At 39.0% G+C, this 26,210-nt stretch overlaps 1 protein-coding gene across 1 annotated transcript in view; it reads left to right on the top strand.

The window, feature by feature from the left end:
• spz3 (Spaetzle domain-containing protein 3) overlaps positions 1-26,210 on the top strand; it is an 85,993-nt gene that overhangs the window by 5,723 nt on the left and 54,060 nt on the right. The window contains exon 2 of the mRNA XM_065236642.1: positions 25,550-26,210. This exon is cut by the window's right edge and continues 400 nt beyond it. Within this exon, the coding sequence (XP_065092714.1) occupies positions 25,812-26,210 (399 nt within the window). The 5' untranslated portion in view covers positions 25,550-25,811. The remainder of the gene's footprint in view (positions 1-25,549) is intronic.

The following is a 26,210-nucleotide window of genomic DNA, read 5'->3' as shown; positions in this document are numbered from 1 at the left end:
GTTGTAAAATTTTCAAAATGGAGGCCTTGAAATTTTTCAAAAAATTGTATTACGGGTACGGCACTGCTGGTTGAAATTACAATGATTCACAATGGCTGAATTTAAGCAAAAATGCGAATCATTGCCCATAACAACCAATTACGTATAGTTTCATACAAATCGGAGAAGGTCGTTGTTGATTTTCTTCTTTCGTTGGTTGTTGTACTCGGCTGCTTCCGATCCACTCTCTTGGGGTAGGAATTTATCCGACAATACAAAAAAAAAAAGAAATTTGTGTTTCTTTGATATAGGGTAGAGCACTACTTCGTCGTAATCGCCCATTTCCGTTCTATCGATCAGAAAAGATCAATAATATCAATGATTTCACCACGCACAACTCAATAATAGGTTTGTTCTGATGCGTATGTTCATTAGCTACAACATAAATCCAGTTAGAGCGCATTATATGAATATTTACGCTCATTGTTCTCAAAACAAAAGAAGCGCTCCTAGCGAATCCTCTTTTTCTACGTTTATCCGTAGGACGAAGAAAATCTAATAGCGTTTCAATGCGTTAGGACGGAATTGAAACTCGTAGAACGAATTTAGAATCAAGAAGCAGTGTTGGATTTTAAACAATATCTCAACAATTTGTGACTCTCTATCAAATCCAAAGGTACGTATGGAAAGGTGAATGAATTTAGAAGTCATCTTTGACAGAAATATTCCATTTTTTGTTTAAACTCGTTCAGAAAAGAGAGGTAAAGCGCGGGTTGTGCTTAGTAGGACGGAAATTAGATCAAAAACCCTAATATGTTCCCCTTTCGATTGAAGAAATGCACCGAGTTGGGAATCTCCTTTTTTACATCCCGTACACACCCGTATACATCTTGTACACCTGTGTATATGTCAAGGCCCAAGTCCACAAGGAATTATACTCGAATGACACGCTTTACATCACCGTATTTTGCCAGCATCAACCTGGAGACAGGTCGTACACTCTCGCATATTAAACAGCGACCCGCAAGTGACAGGTGTTTCTCGACTGATATTCCATAGGTATAATGGAAAATTAATTGTTTACGGTTGTGCAGCAAACAATGAAGCATCGATTTTATGAATTAGAACTTGAGGATCATAGGTTTTTCCTCCTCCATGCGATATGCACGGGATCCACGTCCAGCACTTTCATGAGATTTGCATTTGCTCACAAACTGATGAAATCTCTCCAAATGAACTAACCTGAACGTGGATACAGTTGAATCCCCAAAGGAATGAGTCTAGATTGATTGTCATTTCTTTAGCCGGAATTGGATTCACATGATTGTTTCGTGAACTTTCACACGTCAATCGATTTTTTGTTATCTATGAATGCACGACTGCATTCTTGAGTCTGTGTTGGGGAGATTTCTATTGCACCGTTTTCCGAATGCATTCATGGTACAAATAGGGATCAGCTGCATACGGACGAAAGCCCATTTCTTGAAGGCCACCATTCAGCCGCTGATTCCTACGGATGGAAGTACCAGTTTTACCGTAACCAATTTGGACTCTGTACTTGTGTTTAAAAACTAATATTTTCAATTTATTGATGAACTAGTCAGAACGTGTATAATATCGTTTGAAACAGTTAAAGGAACTCATCTTAAAGAAGATTTTTCAGATTTAACAAAATAGTTCAAGATATTGTGAAACCTACCAGATAGAGAGGGGAATACTCATCATAACTTTTAGATGGATGATGTGATCTTAATTCTAAGGAGAATTTTTATCATTACATTCTGGGACAGCCATTTTCAAGATTATGAATGATTGGCATTGATATTGACACTTTGAAATTTTATTAATTGTTTTAAAAATTGTCGATGAATTCTGATGATAATTGGAAAGTCTGTGTTTAGGGATGTCCTAATAGAATTTCCTGGAGAATTTCTAGAATTTTTTGAAGAGATTTTTCTGCTGATATGAGGTGTCAAGCTGTACATGCTGAGTTTTCCACTAAACTGGCCATAGTTATACGATTGGCAGTGTTTCCGATGGCATCATTGAGATGACCTACCAATGTTATGAATCCTTCAATTTCCGGGAACAAATGTGGGAAGTGATCGACAGTAGCTAACTGCAAGGTTTCTCTATTCGTACCTTTCTGGATGTTTTTCTTAGCCGGTTCAGCTGCTTTCTCAGTTGGCAGGGCAGGTAAATCCATTTCCGAGTAAACATCCCGGTGCATTTTAAAAATATGCCTGCAGTTTTCACTGGCTTTACAGAGGAACTTCCCGTTTTCTGCCTGGATAAACTGCAGTAGGATGCTTTTCTGCGTGCGATGGCGTTTCATTCTAGAAATTCAACAATGGTAGGGTAAAGCGCTACTTCATCGTAATCGTCCATTTCCGTTCTATCGATCAGAAAAGATCAATAATATCAATGATTTCACCGTGTACAAATCAATACAAGCTGAACATTGCATTAGGTCCAAAGTAACATTGATCGATTCTCTTCGGCGACTTTCTCTTTCGTTATTAACTTGAGCATATAACCGTTTCTTGTTGTGTTTGTCATATTAGATGCTAGATAAAAGTTTCTTTTATCGATCTGTGTGCTGAAAATACCTGGGAATATCTTAACATGGCTGTGGGGATACAAAGAGAAAGTCGACAAAGAGGATCTGTCAATGTTACTTAGGACCTAATGCAATGTTCAACTTGAATAGCAGCTTTGTTCCGATGCGTTAGTACATTAGCTACAACATAAATCATGTTATAGCGCATTGTATGAATATTAACGCTCATTGTTCTCAAAACAAAAGAAGCGCTCCTAGCGAATCCCTTTTTTTACGTTTATCCGTTGGACGAAGAAAATCTAATGGCGTTTCAATTCGTATGGACGGAATTGAAAATCGTAGGAAGAATTTAGAATCAAGAAGCAGTATTAGATTTTAAACAATATCTTATCAATGTGTGACTCTTTATCAAATCCAACGGTAAGTATGGAAAGGTGAATAAATTTAGAAGTCATCTTTGACAGATATATTCCATTTTTTTTAAACTCGTTCAGAAAAGAGAGGTAAAGTGTGGGTTGTGCTTAGTAGGACGGATATTAAATCAAAAACGCTATATATAAATTGCAGAGATCTTTTATCTTCTTACTTTGGCTTTTGCGTGTTGATTATTTAGTAAAATCGAAGCAGGAGAAGTACACTTCCCTCTCACCCCAGCAGGCCTGGGGTCAATCCCAGTCGGCGTCGCCGGGATGTTCTGAGGCATAACATCTCTGATCACGCCTTCCTTCGGAAGAGAAGTAAAGCCGTTGGTCCCCGGTTCATGAGTTGATGAGTCGATAGGTAGGGTCCAGGTGTGGGAGCTGCCTTCCTGGCGTCGGTAGCATTGGTGTTCAGCACGGAAAACAAGATCGACGGAAAACAAAACAAAGGAAAAAAAAAGTACACTTCTAGCTAAATAAAACACGGCCACATTATGCGATCTGAATGTTTCGCGACGAATCTTTGCGAACGAATGAATGCATTCATTTGCGATCCTTTTGACAATCATTCAGAATGCGAAGCAAGAAACTTTGGAATGAATCAATGGTTGAACATAAACGTCAATGAACGCTGCCAAACTTTTCATGTTTACGTTCTATCTTCTCCTGATGAGTGAACGCGTAACTCTTCAGGGTTGCAGAGATTGTTTATCACAGCAGAAAAATGATCATTGGTGATTTAAAATTGAACGTTTCGTGAATGATTTTTTCCATGCCTGGCCATAACATAATAACGTAGGCTCTTTTCTGGGATGTTCAAACCCTCTCCCCCATTGTAAGGATTAGTAATATTTAAAAAAAATCCCTCCCCCCTTTGTAAGATTTTTCATCGCATTTTTGGATGATCTGTATATTACGTGCTCATGCTTACGTAAGATATATCTTAGACCCGCTCCATCCCATGTAAGAAAACGGTGTAAATTAAGTGCTTACGTAATTATTGAATGGTTCAAATAAACTGACAGGCATGATTAACTACATAGTTGGAGATGCTTAACGTCAAACATCAGACTTAAAGTGGTAACTTTATACTATAGATGAGGAAATTAACTTAAAGAGTTAATAGTACCGTTAGAGTACGGCAGTGTGAAATTTGTATATAGAGAGTAGGTCAGCAAAGGTCAATTTTGAGGATCGTACCGTATGCGTGATAATGTTTACACCATTGAGCAATGTCAAAATTTAAAAAAATCTCAAAAATTTCGTTTTTGATTTTTTTTTATTTATTCAAAGGGGGGATGTTTCTCAGAGTCTTAAACTATGTTAATGCCACGTAACGTAGGTAGATCACCTCTTCGTGGTACGTTACGGGATGTAAGATCTACCACCGATTCCTAGTCCTGACTACTTCAAACTAGGGGAACAGGATTTTTCAGTAATCCAAGACATCTTAGTCCTTGTTACTTTTTATGCCTTGTTGATAGTGACAAGACTCGGCTTTGTCTACCGAGGATGATCTTGAAACAAGGCAGAAAAATGAGTTAGTTGTCTTCATCTATGTGATTCCTAATCTTCTCTTCGTTGTTCCCTAGTTTGAAGTGGTTAAGACTAGGGTTCTGATGCATGGTCATTATCGGTGTCATACCTTAATTTTGTTGCTAAGGAATCCAATTTCGACTGACAAAGGGGCGCGCCTTTGGAGGGTGTTTCAACACTCCGAAGGGTATAAATAGCGGGACCTTCCAATTAGAGTCGGATCCTTGCGATAAATACAAGAGTGGCAACTGTAAAAAAATCGAATACTTCATCATTTCTCAATAGTGATGGAGTAATACGACATGCACTAAACTAAGGACACGGGATATACTACAATAGATCAATTTACTGGTCGCAGTAGTGTTAGGTCCCGAACAGAGGAAAAAAAAAAACTATGTTAATCATCGATCGAGTTTCCACTTGCTGCAATTACGGCCTCCACACGCTTCCGGAATGCACGGCAGGTTCTAATAATGTAGTCTGGATCCATTTCTCTCGGGTCAATGTTTGTCTGAGGCTTGCTGTACTCGGGTGGCATTTAGAACAGGCCTTGGCCTTCATGACGCGCCATATTGAGTAATCCAGAGGATTAAGATCCGGTTTGGATGGCGGCCACATATCCTTCGGCCAGAACGGAAGATGTTCCTGCAACCACTTCTGAGTGCGGTTTGAGGTGTGACACGGAGCCCCATCTTGTTGAAATACAACATTTGGCTTCAGACCGTACTGTTCTTTGATCCACGGAAGAACATACTTACCTAAAATCCCGATGTAGACCTCCGTGTTGACCTTGTCGCCTTCTGGAATGAACCCCTTATCGTCACGTTTTTTCTATACCTAATGCATTGCTTGTCACAAAATCTCAGACCACTCCCCCCCCTTATAGCGTGACATAATATATGCATCAACCCTTACCGGAAGAGAACTTATATACCGGTCGGTTCTGGAATTTGATACAGGATCGACGGTAAACATGCTCTCGTCGATGAACAGGATTACCGGATTTTTTCGCTTAAGGAAGTTCAAGATTTTCTTGCATCGTTCGACTCGTAGCTCCCGGATGCGGTTGGTAATCATATGAGTTTTATTTCCGTGCCCTCGACTTCACCCCGCAATCTTCCTTTACGGTCTTCCGTGCCGTAAAGTCACTGATCGCGTGTTCCTTTGCCATTTTACTTATTGAAAGCACTGGATTCACCCGAATCTTCCTTTTGATAGCAGCGATAGCCCTCGGAACCCGAGCTGACCTCGGATGACCTGAGGCCACCTTCGTGGATAGTTGTCCTTTCTTTTTTCGGTCTAAAACCCTTTTGACGGTCCACCGGGACACTCCCACGGCGATTGAAATGTCTTTTTGCGACATTTGCGCGTGGGACAAATCACGAATACGCTGCCACTTCGTCATGGTGCAACTGTCAATCTAATGTCGTTTTCGTTTTTACTACACTACACCGGTGTAGTGTAAGCAGCAATAAGCGCGAGTCATTGACAGCTCATCATCATTTGTTTGTAAACAAAGGTGCAACCGATAGCTCCACCCTAAAAATTTTCGGTGTTCGACGGTGTAGCACCGGTGTAGCTACACCGCAAAAACGAAAACGACATAAGTAAATCATTTTCTTTTATACGCAGCCTACTACGGTATGAGCTATAGGTTACGTGCATGCAAAGAAAACCAAGGCATTGTATGCACAGGTGAAACGGGAACCTTACTTGTACGATGGTGCAAACATTATCACGCTTTCGCAAAAATCGTTAATTTCACGCATGCGGTAATACAAACATGATTTGTTAAAGTATGATTAACTAGTTGATGATGATGATGATGATGATGATGATGGTCCCACCTCTTACCCCTACAAAGGTTTGAGCTGGACGATTTATCTTTAAGATAATTAAATATAAACATTTTAACCAGGTTAGCAAACAAAAACGAGCTGGTTACAGTTACAGATATAAATTCCCTCTAGACTTTACAGTTGCTTCACAGCAATATACATAAATGTGAAAAAGCTTAGGCGTCCACCTCTTAGTTCGCCTTTTTGTCCACCTAGAATATTCATAAGTATTACAAGCAATCAAGAGTTAATGAACAATCAACAAAGCATCCTATACACTAGCAACCCCGCAATGATGCTATTATAATTTTCAGCAATGTCAGGAATGCTCACGAACCCCCGACATTCAGCCAGAAAACTTAATACTAACTCAAAGTATCTTCCAAATAAGCTTCAAAGTTGCATTTTTTTTATCAAATGTTAAATTCAGTCCTCTATATCCGTAATACGCGCGCGAGGCTCAAACCTTTGTAGACTACTACTTTTTTTTTGTTAACTACTACTTTAATTCAAATATAAAAAAAAAATCCATCATCACCATCGTGGCGAACAAAATAGTTTTTGCAGTGCTACAATAATTATTAAAAAGTCGTTATGACAGCTATCCATACAAAATAATCCGTTATAAATAACTTCGTCAAGATACATACTTCGTCCATTCATAAAAAAAAAATAAAAATCACTGGATAACTGTTCAAAAGACAGTTTTAACGTGTGAAATACAATGTCTCTTGAATTCTGCTAATGTTGTTGCACGTTTAATATGTCTAGGCATCGAATTGAAAACATTTACTCCTTTAAAATACAATGAATTCTGTGAAGCGCAAGTCAAGAAATGTGGTGTTCTTATTTCATCCGCGTTTCTAGTATTATATCTATGAAAATCACTTCCTCTTTCAATTCGATCACACAAATATCGAGGCAGCAAACCATTTACTACTTTAAAAATGAACACCATAGTCAAATAAACTATTCTTTGCTTCACTGACAGCCATTTTAAAGCGTCCAGCATCAAAGTTGAGGAAGTGAATCTATTACATCGCAAAATCAAACGCATTATTTTATTCTGCAAACGCTGTAATCTCGATATTTGTGTTTCATTGGCTAGAAATAAAATGGATGGGCAAAAGTCTAGATGAGGAGAGATGATTGATTTGTATAGCTGTATTTTACTGGCAATAGTTAAATCGTTTTTCAGTCGACATAGAATTCCATACTTCTTGGCAATTTTCTTGATGACATTGTCAATGTGAGAGTTGAACTTAAGTTTGTCATCAATAATCACGCCAAGATATTTAATCTCCCGAACGCGATCAATAGCCTCATCATCAATTACCACGGAGACATTATCATTTACTCGGTTCCGCGAAATTACCATGAATTTAGTTTTACTTGTATTTAATTTCAACTGCTTACACTTCAACCATCTACTTAGAGAACGCAAATCTTCATTCAAATGTGAGACGGCAACTTCTAAATCCTTAGCTGCAATGAATAACACAGTATCATCTGCAAAAAGATTAATGTCGCAAAATCGTAAAACGCGTCGCAAATCATTAATATACATAATAAATAAAAGAGGCCCTAATACACTTCCCTGGGGCACTCCAAGGTTATTCCCCACGGGACTGGAAACAGAATCATTAAAAACAGTCCGTTGAGTTCTGTCAGATAAATAGCTTTCAAACCATTTATAAGCAGTACTCGTAATTCCAAAGCGCTTGATTGTACTTAACAGTAAGGGCCTAGAAATTGTTTCAAAAGCGCGTTTCAGATCCAAAAAAACAGCAACAGTCGTATCTTTACGCTCCAAGTTGTCTTTCCACTTTGCTAACACCAAATTCAACGCAGTTTCACAGGAATGACCTTCCCGATATCCTGATTGTTCTGGTATCAACAAAGAGTTGCTATTCAAATACTCCAACAGCTGGCCTTTAACAACAAGTTCTAAAATTTTCTCTAATGTGTGCAACATGTTGATGGGACGAAACTCTTCGGCTTTAATCGTTCCAGCAACTTTTTGAATAGGAACCACTAAGGATTCCTTCCAAATTTGTGGCACATGTCCAGTCTGCAAAGATTCATTAATAAGGTCCAGCAAGATGTGGCCAATGACATGAAAGCAATCTTGAATAACTCTAGAATTAACATTATCTACTCCAGCCGATTTTCCTAATGAAAAGCAAATAACTCTAAGTTCATCTAAAGTAATTTGGTGAAAACCTTCAAATCTACAACTACTATTAACTGGCTGTTTTATTTCGTCAGGTTCATCGACCAATTCAATGGATTGATTAATCAATGAAACACTTTCGACAAAATATTCATTAAACATAGATGCAATTACTGGTTCTGACTGTTCTAATGTGCCATTAAAAGTTATGGACCGCGGTTTGCAATTACTAGGTTTTAATAAAGATTTCAAAATTTTCCATAACTCTTTGCTGTTGTTTTGATGCTGATCAATCTTCCTCTGGACATATTCACAACGAGTTTGTTTTATCGATTGTGAATATTTATTACGCGCGATTGTGTACCTATTCCAATGATTATCATTATTTGATCTGCAAAACTTTTTGTACCATTTGTCCCTCTTACGTTTAAGACGCAAAAGTTCCAAATTGTACCAGCTGTTCGAGTTTTTCAAAGAAACAAACTTTTGCTCAACTAATTGATTGGTACACGTTTTCAAAGTGTTAGTTAGAACAGCTGCAGATTCATCTAAATTACCGGCCGCGAATGGAAAATCCACGCTTCTCTCAACAAGATTTGAAACAGCCTGTTTCGAATATTTCCTCCAGCACTTCAATTTGACTAAGTCATCGTTATTATTGATATTATCTAATACATTAATCACTAAGGTCTCATGATCGGTTATTTTCAAATCAGCATCCGGAACTGAACAAATGGAATCAAAATTGGAATAAACGTGGTCAATTAAAGTTCTACTGTGCCTGGAAATACGCGTATACTCATCTACCGTTTGTTTTAAATTGAAAAAATCAGCTAAACGCTTCAAATGATTCGAATTATGGTTGTCACGCCAATTAATATTAAAATCACCAGCTAATATATTTAATTTACTTGAATCAAGGAATGTCTCTAGCCAGTTCTCTAAAACATCAACAAAACGCTGGTCACTAGAACTGGGAGAATGATACAAAACACCATAATTACCCATCTTCATGCCACGCACAACTGTAATGCCCAAGAACCAGTTACCATCGATAACTTCGTTGATTCGAAGGTCGAATTGAATTGATTCTTTGACATAAATAGCAACACCGCCAGTGTGTCTAGAATGTGATAAACAAGCAGCAACAATATATCCCGGAATACTATACTGATCAAAAGCTTCAGTTTCTACAATATGAGTTTCAGATAATAAAACTAAAAGAGGACGTTTTTCCTCAACAATCTGACGTAATGCTACGTAGTTTGTTGACAACCCCGCAATATTCAAATATAAAAAATCGAATTGATTCACATTCCTGGAACTTGGCTGCTATTTATTGAAACGCAAGCTGCTTTTCTTCTGTTCAAAAAGTCTTTTATAGAGCAAACATTCAGGACTAAATGCGGCATGGTTGACGTCCAAGTTCATTTTACGTTCTTTATTCATTTTCAAACAATTAACACATTTCAATACAGTTGACGTACACTCCGATGTTTTGTGTTGTTGGCTGCACCTAGAGCATCTCTCACAATTTTTGCAATCCATGCTCTTGTGCCCAAATTCTCCACATTTGAAACACCTCAATACATTAATCGCGGGAACTATAGAGCACCGATCAAACCCTACATTTACTTTTTTCGCGCATAGCAAACATTTATACGTATCGAAATCGACTTCAATCACAACACTGAACTTGTTGTACGTGAAGCGTGGATTTTCAAACATGTTAACTACTTTTACATCATTTATAGCGATGTCTTCATTTTGACTTTTTAAATAGTCAATGAAGACATCGGAGGAATACTGATCGCTCATGCCCACTATTTTCAATCTCGGCACCGAAGTGGGAACAACAGCACTATAGTTTTCACCCAGATTGCTTTCAATACCATTTTTGACATCACTTACATTTGCTCCTGTTGCACACTCAACAATAATGGAGCCATCTTTACCATTTCTAAAATTACTGATTTTGTGTGTTTTTGGATCCAACTGAGTTTTCAAAAACTTACGAGTGTCTTCGCAAGCTTGTTTGGACTCTTTCGGTTTAATCACAATGACCGGACGAGTCTTACGATTATCTTGTTTGTTACTGTTACTGTTATTTTTACTGTTACTGTTACTAACATGTTTACTTTTACTAGCACGACTGTCTCTTTTTACAACATCCGCAAAACTCGCATTTTCTTGAAAAACATCATCATTATCACTATTACTGATTACTAATTTACGTTTTTTGCGTCTGGTATTTTGGTCCGATTCCGACTGAATCGTCCTAGATACACTGCACTGATCATTCATTACCGCTAATTTGTTTTCCGCATCAATTTTAAAAAATGAACTTTTCATATTATCCAATTTCTCACAAATTAAATTTTCAAAACCATTTACATTTCGGCTTATATCTGCCATCCCGCTTCTAACCGCGATGTCTATCTGAGCAGCAATGTGATCTCGTATGCCAGTGATAGAGTCCGAGAGTTGAAAAACTTTCTTCATCTCTTCTTCTATCCTATTGACGCGCGAGATCAGATCATTCTGCTCGCCACAACACTGACCTGATAGACAGTTACCACATTTGAAAACAACATTAGCATTATCTGCTATTAGGCGCGCCGCAGTCTTAGTGAGTGCCGCACAATTGAAGTGGAACATTCCATTGCACGGACCTACACATGTGACTGGGAGCCCACTAATAGTAATAGACTCCTTGCAGACATTACACACATCCATATTACCACGCCAAATTAAACGCGCACACTGTTAGCAGTAAACATATACAGGGGAAGAGAACACAAAATAAAATTTTACCGCCGCAGCTCACTATACAAAATCAATAGCGCGCTGGGGGGAAAATCAAAATTAAATCCAAAACGAGTTGCTAGGCAACCGTTCTCTACTTATCCTGTTAAAAACAACACAACGGGCACGCGTTGGGATGATCCTTTCGCGGCACACGGCACTATTTCACACGAAATTATGTATTTATTTCCACAGCACAACTCAACAAAAATACTACTTTGTTCGCCATATCACGGTTTACAAATAAAAGTTAAAAAAAATCAATAAGAATCATGCCAATTCAAATATGTAGTCACCAAAAATCTCATTAGGATAGATTTCGAATTACAACTAGTAAATGTAATTTCACTTGAAAAAAAGATGTTTTTACTAAAATGCACATAGTTTTGGCTGTAATAAAGCTTTATCAATTATTTTATCATTAAATTAAAGGCGAGAACATTATTATTATTATTTAGCTTTATTAGGGAGGCTTTCAGCCTTGGGCTGGTTCGCCTCCAAAAGGCGAGATCATTTGCTTACTGCTAAAAGCCATTTATTGGTAGATTAGTAATATTGTTGTTAATTAAAAGTTTGTTGAATTTTTTAATTTTTCTTTGGGAGAAAAAAAAAATTGATTTCAGCTAAGTTTTTAAAACTAAAAATTAGTTCTGGGACTATCCAAATGTTCGGGAACAGATATCCGGATAGTATCCAAAATCTGGAACAATCGGACATCCGGATAATATTTTTTGAATATTTTTGGATAGTGTTATAAATAATGATCAAAACCCATTTCTAACACTGTACTACTATTTATTTATGCTAAACACGATCAGCCTGCCACGAACCTTATGAACCTGGTTTAAGGTCGAAAATTGCTCACTTTATCACTGAGTCACATTAGTACACTTTGCCACTAATAAATCTAGCTATATTGATTACAATTTTAACAATACCGGGAAAAGACAGTGTAATTAACTGTTTTACTTCAATTCAGAAGCTACTTATAACATAACATCACGGTTAATCACAAGGAACTCTGATCACTCTTTTTGTTTTCCACAGATCGATTTAAAGTGGACAATAAGAGCTGAGAAATTCCTCGGATAACAGTTAAACTTGATATCTGAGAATGCGTGAACTTGAACGAAGCCCAATTTCACGAACACCAAGCTCTTCAAGTTTACAAAAAAAAAAGCCTTTTAACGGGCTATTCAAATGACCTGTCAGTTCTCTCCTAGAAATTCGGAAGAGCACAGAGCAGAACGGATAAGGTCAAACCTTTCGTCGTTTTGTGCGAAATAATAAATGAAAACATCAACAAGAGCTTTTGGCAATCAGAGATGTACATTTTTGAAATTATAAAAATTTAAAAAGAATTGAAAAAATGATAGCATTGGATCAAAAGTTTCCGCAGCTATATTCGGTTTTGTCATATTTAGTAAATGTTACAAACGGGAGCGAAAAACAACCAAACGAGTTGTTCCATTACATATGAAATAATGCTAGTAAGCAAATTTTAAAAAGAATTACTCTTAGTGCGATCTGACTTTACGTCGACTTAATATAACAATTAATATTAATTAATTAAAATTAATATTAATCTATAAATTATGAAGATATAAATACATAAATAATACAGCGTTCTTGCTATAATGCTTGTACGTAGTGTGCGCCTCTAGTTCTCTTATGATATGTTCAATATTCATGATTTGGTTGTCAATAATTACATGCCAAAAAGACTATTTTTATTGTTAGCTCTTCTGAACATATCAATGATACCAAATTGAATCATACTCATAAACCTTCAGCAATGTATGATGATGATGGTCCCACAAAGGTTTGACCTGGACGATGTATCTCTAAGATAATTAAAACGTAAAGCATTCCACCAAAACTTGCATTACCCACTGAGTTCTACCCACCGCTTTTTCTCGGTGGATCATAAACCAGTCGGATTTGTTGCATGTGAGCAGCGTCGATGATGGTTGGCTTAAAAACCGCCGAGAAAAAGCGGTGAGTAGAACTCCGTGAGTAACACGAGTTAAGGATTTCCGGTTAAGGAAGTCCAAAAAAATATATTCTTGGAGCTATGCTCCACTTTTATTCAATGATCGGTTAAGACTAATTTACAATTTCGACTTATGCTACGAAGTAAGTTCTGGGTTAGTATCAAGTGTGGGAACAATGCGGGTGTTTATTTGTTTCTGCAAACGCTGCTAATGCGTTCTGGTGATTCTTCTGCTGGGTGGTCTGGTGACATCATGCTATCGGTGATCGTCGTGATTCCAATGAAAGTGATCCAATCTAACTATCGTCTGGCTTGGCATACAATTAGCTGATTCGGCTAATCGATGAAAGTGTTTATTGTTTGGGATCTGGTGTGATGGTGGGAATCTGCTAAGTAATGAAGCGGGTCGCGTTGTTACTAACTCACGCCCTTCGAGGAAATGCTGTATGCCGAATATTCGGATGTAAACTATCTGGATATTTGTGATCCGTCGAATGTCCGGATATCCAGATATCCGGAGAAAATCCGTTAGCATATCAATGATCGGGATTCTGGATATCCGGATTAAAGTCCTAGCACTACTAAAACCCAAAGAAAATGAAATATGAATGGGAGAAATCGGTTGAAGTTTGTAGACATTATGATCGATTTAGTGAAAATGAATAACATTTAGTTAAGTTTTTGTGAATTTTTAATTTAAAGTATAACTTATTGTGATAAGTTTTTTTTCTCCTACTGAGCGTATTTCAGACTACATTTTTGAATTCTGCGCACGTTTTTACATGGGAAATGACCATCAGCGTACAAAGTTCAAATATGCTGTAAACTAGTGTTATTGAAGTAGGCAGCTTAAATAACTTGAACCTTTTTTAACGAACATACTGAACGAAAGCTCTCCTCGATTGGCTTAAGCCGACAGGTAGAGCTGCGATGTCTCCAGCAGCTGCGAAACCAGATTTTCTGTTATGTTTTAGTCAAATGCTAACGTAATCCTACTATCATCATCATCATCAACACCAACCGGAGAGCGGTTGTATTAGCATCAAAGACGATGAACTCGTGACGTATTCGTAACACCAAGAGATCGTCATGAAAATCTTGCACGCCATCGACCAACTTAGTTTTGCTAGGCAGAACATCGCGCGCCGCAATCATCACGTGCTTCATCGCTTTAAATTTTTCAACTTATTGAGCTTATTCACGCGGCATGTCATCTCTTACGAATCTACGTGCTGCTAGTCTATAGATTATAGTAAGAAGCTTTCAAAGCTCGTGTATGTATGTGTATCAATACCGACAAAGAGACACGGAATAGTATTATTTTTATTTTGAAACCGTAATGAGAAGGATTGAGAATTGTACGGGGTATGTTTGGCAATGATCGTTTGTTATGATATTTGGTAACACTTTCTGTTGAAAACTTACGGATTACGGGTTGCACAATGAAGTGTTAAGTATCTACATATTTGTAGTTGGCTAAACAAGCGGAGAGAACGTGTTTAGCTGCCAGCCAGCGTAGGAAGTTGCTCAAGTTTTAATTTTACGACTTCTGGTAAGAGATAGCCTACGGGAACCCGCGCCGCACTGGGTGCCGGCTGGTTGGCTGACTTGAGCTGGTATATGGCTTTCAAAACGCCCCAGCACATCCGCCGCTGCGCTTTGCAAATATGGAGACTATGACTGACAGCGACAATAAAGATCTTACCTTTTTTGACAAGCTTGCTTCAGAAGTTTGTGGATAAATCTATGCTTTCGGAGCTAATGGCGCAGTTGAGGCGCAAAAATGTTCTATGAAGTTGTAGTAGAATGAACTGCGATATAAGTTGAATGATACTCCGTTATGCAACTCATGTCTGTACGCTTCATTTGAGTCAACGAACAACAATTAACACAGCTGGAATAACACATTACTCATTGTTTCCAAACACAAAATTGGCCTTACGTCTGTGATTCAATCCTATTAGCACCTCATCAAGCCGGTCATAGCATTCGGAATCGATGAATGAAATAAGCTACTGGAATAAATACCCCTCAAAGAACACAGCAGATTAAAATAGAGTTCATCCTCATCCGAAACGTGACCAAAAAAAATGTAGCAATCTCATGATTAGATCACGCTGATGCAATGTAGCAATGGGTAGTATCCAAACACGGATCCGCTCGAATCACTTCGAAAGAGCTTTTACTTCGGATTAGTGGTGTCTTCTTCACCGAATTCAACAGCGGTAGCAAGTGTCAAACAGAGTGCGTTATGCGGTGGAAGCACCGCAAGCCGACCAAGAAATAGTCGCATTTATCATCATGACATAAAGAAAAACAAAATCGAATCAATATGGCAAGAGCCGGGATTATAAACGAAACTGTGTTATTTGTGTTTCTTTCCCTGCTGGAAGGTAGGCATCGGCTTTTCGTGATTTGCATTTCTGAGAGAAGAGCATGCAACGGAAAGGTTCATGTCTCACGAAGTCACAGTGTGTGGTGACGAGGCCGATTAAAAGTTATAGGAATTAATAAGCAGCGTGATAAAACTACACACATCGATTTACTAATGAACTGCCCAACAACCACAACCACCACCACCATCACTGGTCCAACGTGATGTTACATAAAAATTAAACTTCGGGAGGGAAATACTGTGTATGTGACGACTGTCACGTTTAAAGGGACATGAAGCTTTGGTTAAAAATGTTTCGAATCTTTTAGTTAGGTTAGGTTCCGCTAAAGAGCGTTTCTAGGCCAAATGGCAAACAAAAAAAAACAAAAAAAACAGGCTCGGCCTTCTCTGATGTGCATGAAACTTTGCATAATTGTTTGTTATGGTTAATACTTCACATTTGAAGTAAATGTCGGCCATTTTGAATGGCGTATTCGAATTTTTCAACAAATCATAATGGCTCTTCCAATCGAAATGACGTCTCAGATAAAGTTGTTTGTTTTTTGAGTCCAAGTTGGAAATTTCACAGAAGTTATCATTTTTAATTAGCGTTTTAAATAAAGTAAGAGGTTGTATCCAAGGCACAACCGTAGATTTGACGTAGGATTACGAGCTCGGTATCAATATTCAGCCACTATGTAAGGGAAACCACTTTTTCCCATCACGGAAACGCCTCGTTTTCTGATGACAAAATTTCGCATTTTCGTGCACAAAATGCACGGAATTTTTGGTTTATTCAATAGATAGGGGAAATGGCTCTAATGTTGGCCTATGAATCTTAGATTGGGCCCATCGCTAAAAATCTGTTATTTATCAATTTTATCTAGATGAACGCGTCATTGGGACGGTACTAATGGATATTTTTGGTCACTATTGAAAATTTAGTCGATTGCTGAATTTATATGGCCGACATTACATACATTTCCCCTATTAAAAAAATTAAAGGGTTGTGTCCTATAAACGACCGCAGTATGACGTAGAACCACGCAAAATTAATGTTTGTCATGCATTTTTGACTATTATACTTTATCTTAAAATTTTCAAGTATTTCAATGTTTCGGTTAAGGTTCACTTTTTCTTCCTTGATTTGTTTTCCGTGCTGAGCACCAATGCTACCGACGCCAGGGAGGCAGCTCCCTCACCTGGACCCTACCTATCGACCCATCAACTCATGAACCGGTTAAGCACATATAACTTTTCCGCGCTTCGGTTTAGTGAAAGGTGATCACGTCGTCCACCTTTAGCTACTGACTTGGTCCTGCTTACTACAGGACTAAGTGCCACGCCGTCCGAAGCGGTAATGAGCAAAAGCAGTAGTAGTAGTAGTAAAATTTACGTTTATTTTCTGGGTTTTTATGTTTCAACATTTGATTTAACATTTCAATTGGTTAGCCTTTGGCTCTTCATCTTTGTTCTAGTTAATTGGTTATTCTAATGTGATGATTGCGTTTAGCGCTAATTTACAGGATACCCTTTATGGGATTGTTTTGGTTTGAATTTAAAAATTTGATAACCTACCTACTTGAGCACCTAACTACTTAAACTAGGTTGCCAAATCACGAATGATCTGGTGATTTGATCGCAGACAGGCGACTCTGAACCTTTCCAGCATGCAGGGAAGTAGCCAAGCTCCAAACATTTGTTGAAGATAACGGTAAGATGGTTGAAGAAGTCAATACTCAAGTTTTTCAACTCGAGGTTGACTACACCATCCATACCCGCAGCCTTCATATTTTTAGTACTTCTAATAGCTGCTATCACCTCATCAGCCGATATTCTACTATCATCATGCGCTACTACCGGGGTGTCAGCGACTCTAGACTGTCTAGACATTGCCTTCAGTACGGCAGGCCCATGGAGGCTCACCATGGTTTGGCCAAGATTATGTGAAATCACAAAATCTTGGCCAAGAGTATTTACCTTTTCAACAGTAGTTATGAGTAGGGATGGGTCTATGTTCTGGTCAACAGAGGAAAGCGGAGGGATCGGCCTCGACTTATTTTTCAAAATTTTGGTCATCTTCCAAAATGGTTTTGCACAATCTGGGAGAGAGCTAATCTTTTTGGTGAAGTCGTTATTTATGAGTTCCACCATGCTGGCCTGGATAATTTTGGTTAGCCTATTGACATTGGTCTTCAAGTGGGGCAGCCCAGAACGCTGGAACTGCCTACGAATGGTGTTACGGAGCTTGATAAGATCTTTGGTTGGGCTGTCAAGGTTCAGAGTATGACTCACCTGTCTGGATGCTGGTACGTGTTGCTCCCTGGCACGGGATATCGCCTTTTCGATGGTTTGCAGACACTGATCGACTACTTCGAACGACTCCGGTAGGACGTCGTAATCGATTGCTGTGTCCACACAGCGCTGATACTGCTGCCAGTTGACACGATGGTAATTTCGCCGGGAAACTTGAAACCTATTGGCCGAGGAACCTACTTCGGCCACCATCGGATAGTGGTCCGAGCTCAGTTCCTGATAGGCGATAGGTTGGGAGATGTTATCGCCAATGTTGCTGATGAAGATGTCGATGGTGGCATGAGCTCCGGATCGACTCAACCGGGTGGGAGTGTCCGGACACAGAATGTTGTAGTGGGCTTGCTGCAGATCGTTGTATAATATTGTGCCGTTCTGATTTCGCCGACTATTTCCCCAGGCTTGATGCTTGGCGTTGAGGTCGCCAGCGATGACGAAATTTTACCGCCGTCGTGTTAGCTTGATGATGTCTCTTCGGAGGTCTGCGGCTGAGCCGTCCCTAATGTTGGTTTGCTTGGGGCAGTAGACCGCGATGATGGTGAATGGACCAAGCGATGTGCTCACTTCAACTCCGATGGCTTCGATAATTTTCAGCTGGAAGCTTGGTAGTAGCCGGCAGCTGATGTTCCGCCTCGCAGCGATCTTGATGGCTTCACGGTCCATACTTATTGACAAAGGACAGGGCAGCATGTAGCTGTTCAGATCGAGTCTTGCAGGTGCACATGATGATGGTGACCTCGGCCACGAGCGTCACAAGTTCCTCGGAGGTGAACGGAGAATCGTCGACAGGTTCACCTGAGACAGCAGCAGCGTATGATAAACCAGGGGTGGTGGATGAACCTGGAATTGGCTGGGCCGCAGCAGCAGCGAGACGATGCTGAACTGTCCAACTGTTGGGAACCATTTGGATACTAGCATGGTTGGCTTGTTGGTTGTTGAGCGGAAGCGGGGCTAGGTTCGGAACATGTCGACGGGGCTGGAGAGCTGGATACTGGACTTCCGTGAGTACAGGAGGCGAACGATGATTACGGAGGCGACCGACCTGGTTGTTGATTGTAGCCTTCCGACGGATATTAATGAACTCCACTCGCTTGGGACATCCGCGATTGGAGGCTTGATGGTTTCCACCGCAGTTGACACACGTTGGCTCTATGTCATCAACTTGCTCACAGGACGCAGTTGAGTGCAGTTTTTGGTGCCATGGCCATAGGAGAGGCAGTTCGTACACTGCGTAACATCACGATGTTGGGGTTTGTAATGCTCCTAACTGATGATAACCTGAAACAGGTCCCGGATTTTGGATCTCAGAGCTGAAAGACTGGAGGATCCCTTCGTGAAGTGAACCAGGAACAACTGGTCACGGAAGCTGGTATTGTTGATGGAACGGCGGTTCATCTGGAACACGGCCTCAGGTTGGAGCCCAAGCCGCTCCAGCTCGGACTTCACCGCAGCCGCCTCGAACGACTATAATCCTCGCAAAACCGCCTTCAGTGGTTTGCTCGATGGCAGATCATGCGTGAAGAAGTCCACGTTGTTTTCCTTCAGGAAACATCATATTTGTTTGTACTCCTCAAGGCTGGAGCACATGATTTTGGTACCGATGCTGCAAAGCTTGAACCGTGGCAGCAGCTTGTGTTTTGCCAGTTCGGCACCTAGCTTGGCAACATCCTTCACCGGCGTGAAAAGCGGGGGAATTCGCTCTTTTCTTGCAATGGGAGCGGCGTGACCATCGCCAATTTCTTCCGGGAGTACTGCATACTGGTTGGCTTGCAGTACTCGTTTTCCGGCGTCATCCTGCGACGCGCTGGACTTGATTAGCACCTTCTTTGAAGGGCCCGCTGCTGGCTCATTGGCACGTTTACGCACCATTTTTTCGTGTTTGCAAGTTCAAGTAGACGCGAGAAGGTGGCGACACTTCCACGGCGCAACGCGACAGCACAAAACGAAACAAAATTGAAACGAGATGTCGAGCGAAAAATACGGACTGAACAGTTCAACAGTCGAGCAAAGAATCCTGAGCAACAGCACGACAGCAGCGCTGTTTTATATCTTTTCAGGTTCAAGCAGAACGATGTACAACCAAATAGTACTCGATTATGACGGCTGGGCTAGGGAAAATCGTTTATTTCATGGAAACAGAGATCCAATTATCATTTGTACACATTTCAAATGTTTATTTTTGTGAAAATTTGAAAAACAAAATGTCTCATCAGATTTGCAATGTAATATCCTATCGATTGGCGTATTTGGATTTTATTTTCATCTATAAATGACAAAGTTACAAGCGTTCAAAACCTAATACTATTTCACCACACTTTTTTTTTGATTTGCACCCCTGTATAGTCGACAAAGACGTAGTTCTTCGTCAAAAGAAAAGAAAATTGATTGAGGGACTTAGTTGCTAAAATTTTCTATTCGCGAGATATACAGATAGATATACATTCGAGATTTTTTGCTTTTTTCTAGCGTCCTGGAGAAAACCTTACCTTAATTCGAAGTGTTTCTGGTGAATTGCATGACCTTGTATTCGGTGATTGCGATAATTCGAAAGTGCCACTTCAATACTGTTACGCATTTGACCACAAACGTTTGGCTGCTGGGTACATTATCAAAGAGCTTTGGGGGTTATGTGGCTGACAACAAGGCGAGCGAATGTTCCATTAAAATTAACTCTTAACACATAACATATGTGGAACTACATGCAAAACTGCTGACTAAAAGTTAACCCCTTTTTTGAGTTTCCTCAGTGGTTTAACTCGTATAGTTGGACATTGATCTGTCAAAATTAAATTTTCGTTATTCGACACTGAGTCTTCAGAAACGTAAGCAATGGATTCTTTCGTAAATATCCAGCAATTCGGACTTTCCCTATACACAAACTTTTCCCTATACACAAACTTTCCTATACGCAAACATCGTGGTGGCTTACTCGCTCAAGTAAGCCACCACGATGTTTCATTCTCATGAAATTCGTGGAAAAGTCAGTGTTTACGTTTGTGATATTGTCCCTTGTGAAAGAAAATCAGATATTTGGTTGCATGCTCCGTACACGCTATTTGAAAACTACCCCAATTTGAGTAAAATCCACTCTGATCGATCAAAACTGAATCTATCAAAAAATGAGTAAACTATGTTGGGAGTGACAGGTTAACAAATGAACAACGTCGGTCGGATCCATGCCAATGTTGCTCATGTGTCAGCTTGTCACACCCGACATAGTTTACCCATTTTTTAGTATGTTCGGTTGTGACCGATCCGGGAGGATTCTACCCAAATTTGAGTTGTTTTGAAATAACGTGTAAGTATTGACATTGACGGTGGTTTTTTAACTCTTTACTCCTATGGTAAAATCCCGAAGTATAGCGGATTCTGTCTTATCTCTTCACTCCACCATGGTATCAGTGAGCCACCGCCTCTTCATGCAAAGATTAACAGGATCTTATGAGATTTTTCACTGGACTGACGTTTGCTTATGCTTACCATGGGAGTAAAAGTTAAAGAGTGACGCTAATGGTCAAGGTAATGTGGTTATTATTTTTTAGACTAACTCTTGGCCTCAGGGGGTTTATCAAAGGATTTATTAAAGCGTGTTTTCAAGTCGGTCAGAAGTGAATTGAGTGAATTGTTAACCAGTCATATTATAGATAACCAGTCAGTAGATCTTTGTGCTGGGATTTGAGCATTCAATTTTACGCAATTGAGAAACATAGAGAGGGTTGAAACCTTGGGTATTACAGGTATCGATAAGCGCTCGATTTCATTTGTCATCTTTCTTGCAAAAATCTTGTGAATGGAAAGATTCAAGGTCAGCTCAAAACACTGCATATTTCCTACAATATCAAGAGATTTATGTCTGTTTTACGAATTAATTCCAAAAAATAAGAAGTTCCACTACAGCTATCAAATTAACAAGGCTTCAAAGAATCGCCAGCAAATATACTTCAATTTCTCAATGCACTATGTTTTTTTTCAGTATTCAGCTCATTTTATACTGGCGGTAGAACTTTGACAGCTTATTTAGATTTGCAATACTTATATATAAACCAGGAAACTTGTTGCAAAATGTTGCTTCTTTAAACTGTATGCATCTAACTCCAAATTTGTGTGGTTGTATTTTTCCTCCTACGTTATGGAATGAAATCAAAGTTGGATGCAATTGGTTCCAACAAAAAAAAAAATTAATGGAAAAAATGGTGCATACATTTGTTATCTAAGTTTATCATAGAGAAAGAAAATCGAAAAAAATTACCCACGCAAGAGAAGAAATAAACAAGTATTCGCTTGGAGTTTCTCCAATTTTTGGTCATAATTACAAAAAAGAATTGAATAGCAAAAAGTTAACCCATGGCAGCCTTTCGTTGTGTACTGAAGAACAATGTTAAACGCCATGCGCCGAAAGCATTGCTGCTGCTGATGATTGAATAAGCACCGTTCAGTGAGACCAGATGGAATTCGATTTTGAAATCTGTGTTAGGGAAAGTGCTTTTTTGCAGACATTTGGCATGAAACTGCTCTGAAATGGAATGAAATTTGAGAAAATTTGCTCAATATAAATATAATAACCCGGATTATACATCTATTGAATAGAGCATTGTGTAACTTTGATACCCTAGACAAACAAACGTAACTCTTCGCATAACCTTAACACATCGTCAGGAAATTCGGTAACAGCACTTGTCGAGATTTCTGCGTAGAAAAAACTTGTTTGCTATTTTGCAAGCATTGTTGTGAGCTACATAAATTGAATAAATTGATTCGTTAAACTTTAACTTCAACATTCAATACAAAATTTAAATTTAAATGTGATGTCCAAACAACCTTGAACATATAACACCAATTTGTATTGCACATATGGTGCTGGAAAGAGAGGGTTTAGGATAAGAGAGGAGTGGATTCAAAACAAATTGCCTTGGCAAGCTAAGCCTTGCTGGTTTCTAGCAACACTGCCAGTGCAATCAAGAATTCTACACACTTAGAAATAACTAATTTTACACGTGACGTATTAAGTGCTCCGAGACTGAAAAGTTCGTTGCTCGACGAAAAGTATGTTTGATAAAGCTATATTTTGCCTCTGTTACGACTCAAATTCGGCTTCCCGTGTGGCTACCATTTGAAAAACAAGCGATTCTTTTCAGGGCCACCAATTCAAAAACGGAAAGAGTTAAGAACTAAATGATCAACAAATTTGTTCCGTCTTCTAGTGGTCCTACGTCAAGCTTTCTTTCGCGCTCCTAGGCACAGACCTTTCTACTTTTTAGATTAATTTTTAAACCGTGGGGGGAAGGGGGGGGGGGTTTGTGATACACTTTATTGACACCAAAAAGCATCAATATATACTTTGTGATCTCGTTTGAAACCGAACGGTTTTATTATTGTTTTTATAATGATAATATCTCTTTATGGACTTTGTCGCTACATTAATAAAAAAAATACCGAGCAGGTTTATGATGGATTTGCTGAACAGTTTCAAAAAGGGATAGAGTGTTGCATTAAATTAATTTATAAAACCAGACACTTTCTGACTTTATCATCATGCTTTAAAAGGTTTTTTAAAACAGCCTAAAGCTAAACTACTAATCAAGAATGTTTTGCATTATTAAATGTCGTATATAAAAAAAATATTGCTTATTGCCGTTACTAAACCACAATAAATAAGAATGAAAGTCAATCGGTTTGTTAAATTGTTTCTTATCCCATCATGTACCTCATCATTTCATTACCTTATTACGTTGTTTTTCCTTTGAATGTTTCTAATATTGTTTCACTTTCACTTTCATTAATTCAATATTCACTTCTTCACTATTCACTTTTTCTTTTTAATTCCACTATCACTTTTAAAAAAACCTATAACATATACGTATTTCGTGTGCTACTTGCAAACTTCTTCGGTGCCTAGTCATAGAAACTCTAGCTCTAGACATTGAAGAAGTTTGCAAGTAGTAAACGAAATAAGTATCTCTAATAAGTGTAAGTTTTTTTTAAATGACAGTGAAAGTAAATAGTAAAAGTGAATAGTGAATTAAGGAGTGTTTAAGTAATACAAGAGTTGTCAAATTAAACAGGAAAAACAGCGCAATAAAGTGTACAATAATTCTACTAAAAACGCTCATCAATCAATTTAGAATATTTCATTGCTTGCAGTTTCCAGCCAATATTAAGCTATAATGACTAACTAAGTTATAAGTTGCAAAAATGTAACCCTCCCAAGTACTCATGCCCTAAGAGATAGAAATGCTTCTTAGACAAAGTAGCTTGAAATCATTTCAGCTACAAGTTTTCTGAAGAGCATGTGTCTTTATTTTCAAAAATTAAAAAGTAATTTTTTATATCAACCATTTGAGAACCACTCTATTTATAAAAAATTACCAAAAGAAGGAACTTTATAAGTTAAAATAGTTCACAGAAGACACAAATCCTCTAAAACGTTAGCACTGGAACTTTTGTCTTGCTAAATTCCCATCATATACTTCAGGGAACGTTAATTAGAAAGGATATCAATTTACTTTTCCTAACAAAAATGTGTATTTCAACAAGCCCTAAAAATCATCTGAATGTGACTTTCGCGAAAAAGTAAAACAGTTAGAGCTAAAAGCTGAATTTTTCAGGACCACCCAAAGTCAGATCAGAAAAATTTCTTCAAAATAAAAACGGTAAGAGATAGAAACAAATATTGTTGGGCTGGAAATCATTGCAGTTACAACTTCGCTGAAGAACATTCGTTTATATTTTCAAAAATTAAAATAGTTTTTTTTTATAACAATAATTGGAGGACCACCCTGAGTTTGAAAACGGCTATAAGCACACACTTAATGTTGTTTACCGAAACTTGGTAATTTTTGCTGAGATTTACACAGCCGAGCTCCCAAAGGCAAACATATTTTGTCGAGATCTCAGCAAAAGTGACATTTGATTGGAAAATTATTTGCAGAATCTTAGCAAACAAACGTCCTGTTTCCTGAGATCTCATAAATATTTAATGCCGAGCACTCGGCTGTGCAAATCATGCCAAGCTAGTGAACTCAAAACTACGTGTGAAGAAGCTTTTTAAGCTGGAAAAGTTTTCAACAAATTTAAGATAAATACACTAGGACGTTTGTCCTGCTAAATTCCCATCCTGGACCACTGTGCATTGGTTCAATCCCAAACCCCAGCTACCCTATACCACATGGCATCAGTGATCTTTCATTCCGGTTGTGGCTGCTGATGCTGATGGTTGATGATGAGACGCGCACGATGATCTTTGGATGAGTTTGAAAATCTTCTTTCCGTCTCCATCTCTGTCTCTGTTTACCCTTTCGTCGGCATGACATTAACATACTTGGGGCCACCGCCGAGCACCACACATTATGTGTGTATCATTCACAAAGGAGGGTTGCACGTTGCATAACAGCACCGTTCACATGTGTGCGGCAGTGTGTCACTCTGATTCGATTGCGCGGCAGCGATTTAGTGGGATTGATTATCACTTCAGTCGGCGTGAATATGTGCCAGGAGTACGATCGAGCTCGTTTGTGGTTGATGGCCGCTTGGTTCTAATACAGCTATTGTTCCCATTGCAGGATTGCGGAAGAATCTCTAGCGAAGAATACTGAGTGGTGATAAAAAGTGAAATTTTATTCCCAGCAGGGCTCCAAGTAGTGACATAAAAATGAAAAATGTGCCGTTTAAGTGATTTCATTCAAGCTTCAAATGGGAAGAGAGAAATAATTTCAATCATTTGATGGTGTGATGCGAATGAGGGCTCTATAAATCAGTGAATGCCATAAAAGAAGAAGAAGAAGAGGAAGAAGATTGACAAGCAAAGTGATAAAATCGAAAAAAATGGCTCTAGTAAACTACACACTGCCATTCGGTAGTATTCAGACCCCTGGTTGGGCAGCGGGTAGCCCCCTCCATAGTCAGCATGCATCGGCTGTAAATAATCTGCTGTATGGACCCGCCGGTCATCAAGAGGAAGATCCCAACGATCACGAGTTCTATAAAAACAGTCCCTATTCACCTCCGCAGCAACAGCAACAGCGGAATGCTCCTCAGCAGAGTGCCCAGTACCGGCAAGCTCCTAGAAACAATTACCTACCCCCTCCCCAGTCCTATCCCCAGCAACAACCGAAGCAGCCACAGGTTTACCAACAACCTCAAGCTCAACCTCAACAGCCTTCTAGAACATATGGCGAGGGTTCCTACTCGCAAGTTCCTTCTCGAACTGCCACTCAACCGCAG

Source organism: Ochlerotatus camptorhynchus, unplaced genomic scaffold, assembly GCF_037179485.1.
Source record: "Ochlerotatus camptorhynchus isolate MF236.1 unplaced genomic scaffold, CSIRO-AGI_Acam_v1.1 ptg000559l, whole genome shotgun sequence".
NCBI classification, from domain to species: domain Eukaryota; kingdom Metazoa; phylum Arthropoda; class Insecta; order Diptera; family Culicidae; genus Ochlerotatus; species Ochlerotatus camptorhynchus.
Note: the sequence above shows the minus strand (reverse complement) of the source record. Positions and strands in the feature narration are given on the sequence as shown.